Source organism: Myotis nattereri, assembly GCF_964212035.1.
Source record: "Myotis nattereri genome assembly, chromosome: 3".
NCBI classification, from domain to species: domain Eukaryota; kingdom Metazoa; phylum Chordata; class Mammalia; order Chiroptera; family Vespertilionidae; genus Myotis; species Myotis nattereri.
In genome coordinates this window covers 57,355,297-57,361,296 of record NC_138077.1, presented here as the reverse complement: position 1 = coordinate 57,361,296, position 6,000 = coordinate 57,355,297, and the positions used below count along the sequence as shown (strand labels likewise).

General features: G+C 52.8%; 1 protein-coding gene across 2 annotated transcripts in view; it reads left to right on the top strand.

The window, feature by feature from the left end:
- The first annotated feature begins 1,266 nt into the window (after nt 1-1,266).
- The window catches only part of PDIA5 (protein disulfide isomerase family A member 5), an 85,357-nt gene continuing 80,623 nt past the window's right edge, over nt 1,267-6,000 (top strand). Inside the window, exon 1 of one of the 2 annotated variants that reach the window (XM_081085282.1) lies at nt 1,267-1,423. In XM_081085282.1, coding sequence (XP_080941408.1) covers nt 1,376-1,423 — 48 coding nt within the window. In that variant the 5' untranslated portion in view covers nt 1,267-1,375. Of the gene's footprint in view, nt 1,424-3,836; nt 4,282-6,000 lie in introns of those variants that run through there. The other variant, XM_081085283.1, reaches the window with a different exon arrangement.

The following is a 6,000-nucleotide window of genomic DNA, read 5'->3' as shown; positions in this document are numbered from 1 at the left end:
CATGGTGATGGGTTGGGTGGGCCTGCTGAGAAGTGAGGGTGAGTCAAGAATGACTTCTAGGTTTTGAGCTTTGGATTTTTCAGGTATTACCTACCAACCATAGACTGGGCACTCCCTTGTCCATCTTATTACTGTACATCTTGTGCCTCAGGGTGTAGTAGGTGTTCAATAAATGTTCTAGAATGAATAACTAATTGCATGTATGAATGTTTTAGCATATGGAATAAGCTCAGTACGAGTTTTTTTTGGAATGTTTCAATGGAAGTAAACTTCACACAACAGAATTAACCATTTAAAAATGTATAATTCAGTGGCATTTAGTACATTTACCATGTTGTGCAACCATCACTTCTGTCTACTTCCAAAATATTTTCATCACCCACAAAGGAGATCTTCTACCCACTGAGCAGTGTTCCCATTCTCTCCTCCCCCCAACCTCAGGAAACCACTAATCTGCCTTCTGTACCTATGGATTTACCCATTTGTAGATGGTTTATAAACATATAATCATACAATATGTGATCTTGTGTCTGGCTCCTTTTTAGCATAACATTTTAATAGCATAATATTCTTGGTTTTTAGCCACAGTGTAGTGTGGCTGGAAAATATTCTATTGTTGTTTAGACATTCATCCCTCAATGGGTGGTTGTTTCCACCTCTTGGCTATTGTGAATAATGCTGCTATGAACATCGATGTATAATTATTTGTTTGAATACCTGTTTTCAGCTCATTTGGGTATATAAGCAGGAGTGGAATTGCTGGGTCATATGTTTAACTTTTTGAGGAGCTGCCAAACTGTTTTCCAACAGCTCAATAAAGTATTCTCCAAATGAAAAAAGAAAAGAAAAGAAAAGTTAGGTGGAAGCCTGGGGGGCAGGGAAGAGGGCTTTGGGGATCCTCTACAAGCAGCACTGGACCGTGCCGTTTGCAGACGGTGTGTTCTGCTGAATGACTCTGGGCTGACTCTTCATCTCATCTCAAAGTGTGTGTGTGTGTGGGGGGGGGGGGGGGGGGAGTGACCTCTGTGAGCTGAATGAGGCCGTTTCTGAAGTTCTAGGCACAGAGTGATGTCCCAAATCAATTGCCTTCCCGGACCTTGCCATTTCATAATCCACTCAAGCTCCTTCTTGGCCTCGGGGCCAACTTCACACCTACGGGTCTTACAGCCCAGCCTTGTTGCAAACTACAGCTCCCAGCAAGCACTGCTTCCTGGACGCCTCTCCCCGCCGGGTGCGCATGCTTTGGCAGACGTGGCACCGGGAACTCGGAGGCGGGGTGCATTTGGGAAGTGGCGGTGGCATTTGGACCCGGCGGAGCTGCGGGCGCGGGAGCCCCAGTGGAGACCGGAGCCGGCCGTGGGCAGCGGCGGCTGGGATGGCGCGGGCCGGGGCGGCGTGGCTGCTGCTGCTGCTGGCGATCTGGGTGAGGCTTTGGCACAGGGCTCCGGGCCGGGGCCAGCACGTGCGCCCAGCGTGCGGGTCCGCGCGCCCTCCTGCCGGCCCATCCTGGACGCGCGGGGAGCTGCCTCCTGCTACTGGGGTCGGGGCGTGTGTCCCGGGCCGGCGGGGACCCGAGGCTACAGGAGAGGCAGCGGGGCTGGCGCCGTGTCCTCCCCTCAGATTGCTCCGGGCCACGGGGGCTGGAGGGATCCCCAAGGCGCGGGGCGATCCCTCGCAGGGTGTTAGCGCGGGGGACACAACTTTGCGGGGGTGCAGGTCAGGGGGCGGCCGCCGGCTGGGGCGGGTCGCCCGCGGGTTGGGGGAGGGTGCGCCGCGCCCCAGACTCCGGGCCCTGCACCTGTGTGAGTGCCGTGTGGGATCGGGGTGCTCCCCCCCCCCGCCCCCGCACTGGCGGAAACCTGGTGTTAGGGTCACCTGCTTCTTGGTGTCAGCCCTGGGCGGCTGGGAAACCGCCGGCCCGCACCTGGCCCCCGCCCGCGGGGAGTTCTGCCCTTACACCCGACTGAGGCTGGACCAACCCCGGCCACTTTCTGGCCGTGTGACGCGTGTATCGTTTCATGTATCATTTCATGTATCTGATTTAGTCTCCTCACCCTTGAAATGGGAACGTTAAAGATACCCACCTCGCAAGGTTGCCCCGGGGGTCGGATGAGAAATCCGAGGAGGAAGCTCCGTAAACTGCAACATCACAGAAGAGTGGAGGAGGGGTGGGGTGGTCCCGGTGCTGGGAGTGGCGGGCTCCCCGAGAGGAGTTTGCTCCGTGTGGGTGCCGCCTCCAAGACATCCCTGGGAGAGGTCTGAACGGGGGTGCCCGCAGGGTCCAGAGCTGCCAGGGTTGGCCTTGGTGTTGCCTGGTGTTCCTGTGACTGTGCGGTGGGATCATGTGCGGGCCCCCTTCCACCTTTTCCCATGACTCCTGGTCTCCCTTATTTTAAGACCATCTTGGCTTCTTTTTTCCTGAAGTTTCAAGGAACTTCCTGCGGCCGGCACCCTCTCCAACCCGGAGTTTTCAAGTTGTTTTTTTTTTTTTTCTCTCTCCTCTTTTGGGTGTGGCAAGGATGCTGGGCAAACAGGAGGAGAAAAAAAGCGTGCGGCTTGAACTGGTTTCAGTACTTCCATCTCCCAATGCCCTGCCCTTTTGGGATCCCCAGTGGGGCGTGGCCCTTCTTCTGGAAGCTCCCTACCCCTAGTCCGACCATTCTCCCTCTGGGGGAGAACCAGGCTGGCGTGGGGCAGATCACTTCACCCATATCTCCTTGTGTTTGACCATCGCTTGCATTCTGTTCCCTGGAGCCTGCTGGCCCTGGCCGGCCTCTGGGACAGGCAGGACCCCAGGAGGGGGCAGAGGGGACCATCTCTGGTGGGATTTCCTGTGAGGTCTTTGCACTTGGGCTGTTTCAGGAGGTCCTGCTTTCCTCCCTTCTCCCTTCCCCCCTCCCTCCTGTGGAAATAAAGGGCTTGGGAATGTGACTGGAAAGAAGTTTTATTCAACAAATATTTATCAACCACATCATTGGGCTCTGGATTGGATTTTGGGTGGAGAGCAAAATACACATTGTCCCTGCCATCCTGTGTTTCCGTGGGTCGGCAGAGGAGTCAGTCCTGTGAGCAAATAAAGACAGGATAGTGAATGCTAATATCCGATGGGCTGGGAGCTTCCCCTGAAGGGGAGCCATCCATTCATTCAGAGGGAGGGTCGGCCATGGCTTTCCTGAGGCAGTGGGTGAACAGCCTGGAGGGCGTGTGGGAGTCAGCGTTGAGGTCTGCAGGTGCCTTCCACCCAGGGGTTCAGAAGAGCGGTTAGGTTTGCTGAGAACACGAGAACCTGGGGATCCTCAGCAAGGAATTGCCGTTTTCTCCTTTCCCGAAGCCCTTGGCTTAGCAGGTGTGAGACACAGGTGCACCGTCAGTGGGGAGTGGCTGGTGGACACGAGGGTGAGCTTCTGTCAATCTAAACTGTGTGTCCCTCTGGCAAGGGCTTCCAGATCCGGGGAGTGGATCGAGTTTCTTTGTTCACTCAATATTTACTGAGGGCTGATATGAGCACAGCACTGGACTGTGACCTGAGCCATATAAAGAAGTATAAAGGAGTCTGTAGAGTTTCATGGACAGGATGTACACCCACCACATGTTTTAATAGCAAAAATATGGAAATGGCATACATGCTCAACAGTAGTGGCATGGTTAAATGGCTTTTGGCCCTGTCCATCTCATGGGAAGTCATGTTTATGAAGAATATTTATATTTACTAGAGTGCTATGTTTATTATGAAAATTCTGTGATGCTAATAAAGGATGTCTAAGGGTATGGGAAAGTTTCCTAGTGTGATAGGAAGGGGAAAGCAGATGCAGAGCCAAATCCCAGGTGGCTGAAGATGGCTACATAAGTGTTGGAGGAATTAGCAGTGCAGCAAAGTGAACAGTGGCTGGTCTGGAAGGTGGAGTTGTGGGTGGCTTTTGCTTCTTTGCTTATGCTTCTCTGCGTTTTCCAAGTGTTGCACATGAATATAGATTAGTTTCTGCTCAGAAAAGGGAACATTTTGAAAAGGTTCTTGTGGGAGCCTCAGCCTTCCAGAAGAATATCGGGGTAGAAGGAGTCACAGTCAGCACTTGGGACAAGTGGCTTCCAGCCCTTCCTGGCTGGGTGTCTCTGCCCTCAGGGCCTGCAGCTGAGGCGGCTGAGCTGTTCTGTCCTCATGCCTGCGGCGGACTGACCCCTCCTGCTGTCCAGCTCAGCTCCCTGCTGCAGCTGGCCAAGCCCTGGAGCTGGGCTGTGATGACGTTTTCACTGGTCCAAAGACAAGTTGGAAAAATGACAATGGTGAGTGGTTTTTTTCATGAATCCAAATATTTTCAGTTTAAAAACTTGTTCATTCTCCTGAGGTGATGTCCATATTTGGGGATAGGGAGTGGTTTACAGTATCCTTTTGAAAAATGAAAGTTGTGCTGGTATATTGGGATTTTTTAAAAAGTCTTTTCTTGTTTATAGAAACAAGAAATTACACATTATGTTTAAACATATACATATATACATATACATTAAAACATATCCTGCCAGGCTGTGAGATTTGAAAGTCTGAAAACTGCTGATCTCACCCAGCTCTCTCATTTTGTAAAAGAAAAGTGAGGCTTCTAGAGGGAAGGGACTCACTCAAGGCCACCCCATTTCTAAAGGCAGAGCTGGGATTAGAGCCAGGCTCCTGCTTATAAATCAGGGTTCTGCCCACTCCATCTCTGTCATCCCAGGCCCCCCACCTGCTTCCCTCCTCCAAAGCCACTGCTGAGACCTCTTCCCTGATGGTGGCCTGAAGCTCAGAACCTGGTGGGCGGAGGTGCAGGAAGCAGGAGATGTTTGCCCCGTCTCTCCTGCAGAGCTTTTCATGTGCACGTATTTAGAGTCAACATTATATATTTAATAGGCTTCTGTGGGCTGGCCTGGCACCTAATTGCCATTTATAATGCTGTTTGGAACCTGGAGTGCACTTTTCCCACGGAAATAAACACATTACAGAGGGAGATTTGAAGCAGAACTGGCATGTAAGTCGGAGGAATGGCCGACTGCCGTATGAGTGGCAAACACTGAGTGCTGTGGATTCGGGCAAAGGCCAGGCTGTGGGGCGCTGAATGCCCCCAGCTCACGCCTCACAAGGAGGGCAGACTCCGAGCTCCGTGGCAGTGGATCCTCCCTGTCCCGGCTGTTGTGTCCCCAGCACCCAGCCCAGGCCCTGGCATGCAGTCCTCCCCAGTCCATGCTTGGTTGAAGGAATCCGTGTTGCCCACAGAGGAAGGAAACCTTTCCAGACAGTAATGTGGGCAGAGGCGAGGTGGGCCTGGCTGGCTGGTCGGAGGGATTTGAGTCTGGGAATTGGGGAATAAGACTGCGAGAGTGGATCGTAAAGAAGCTTAAATGCCGACTTTGGGGACTCCATTCTGCAGATAATGGAGAGACATGATGAAAGCTGCCCTTTGAATAGCAAGGGTTGGAATGGGAGAGAGCGGATTAACTTTCCCAGAACAACACTTTATTCCTCTTACGTCTCTGTTGTCTAGTGTGACGGAGTGGAAAGACCGTGGGCTTTTAGCCAGTGGACACTCGGGGGCGGTGTGACCTTGGCCCTGCCTCAGTTTTCCTGTTTGTAAATGGTGGTCATACTATCCATCTCGCAGGGTTGAAAGGGTCAGAAGTAACACAGGAAGCACCCAGCACAGCGCTGGGCCCTGGGAGCCCAATAAGTGGGAGCCATAGCTTTCATCTCAAGTTGCCAGAGAAGGTGCTGGAAAAGCCAGTTAGGAGGAGGTGGTGGACAGTGAATGGCCAGAACGGGTGGGAGCAGAGAGATGTGAGTGGGGACGCCCTGTGCTGCTGGCATTCTTTCTATCACAGTTCCTTGGAGCTGGCTCTTGCCTCGCTCCTTGCCCCTGGTGGGGGGAGCGGGGGCGGGGGGGGGGGGGATTGCAGAGGGGTTAAGGATTTAAGTGCTCTTTTTTTCCTCTCTCCTTTCTTCTGAAAGTGGAGCCTCTCTTGAGAATGGATAGACCA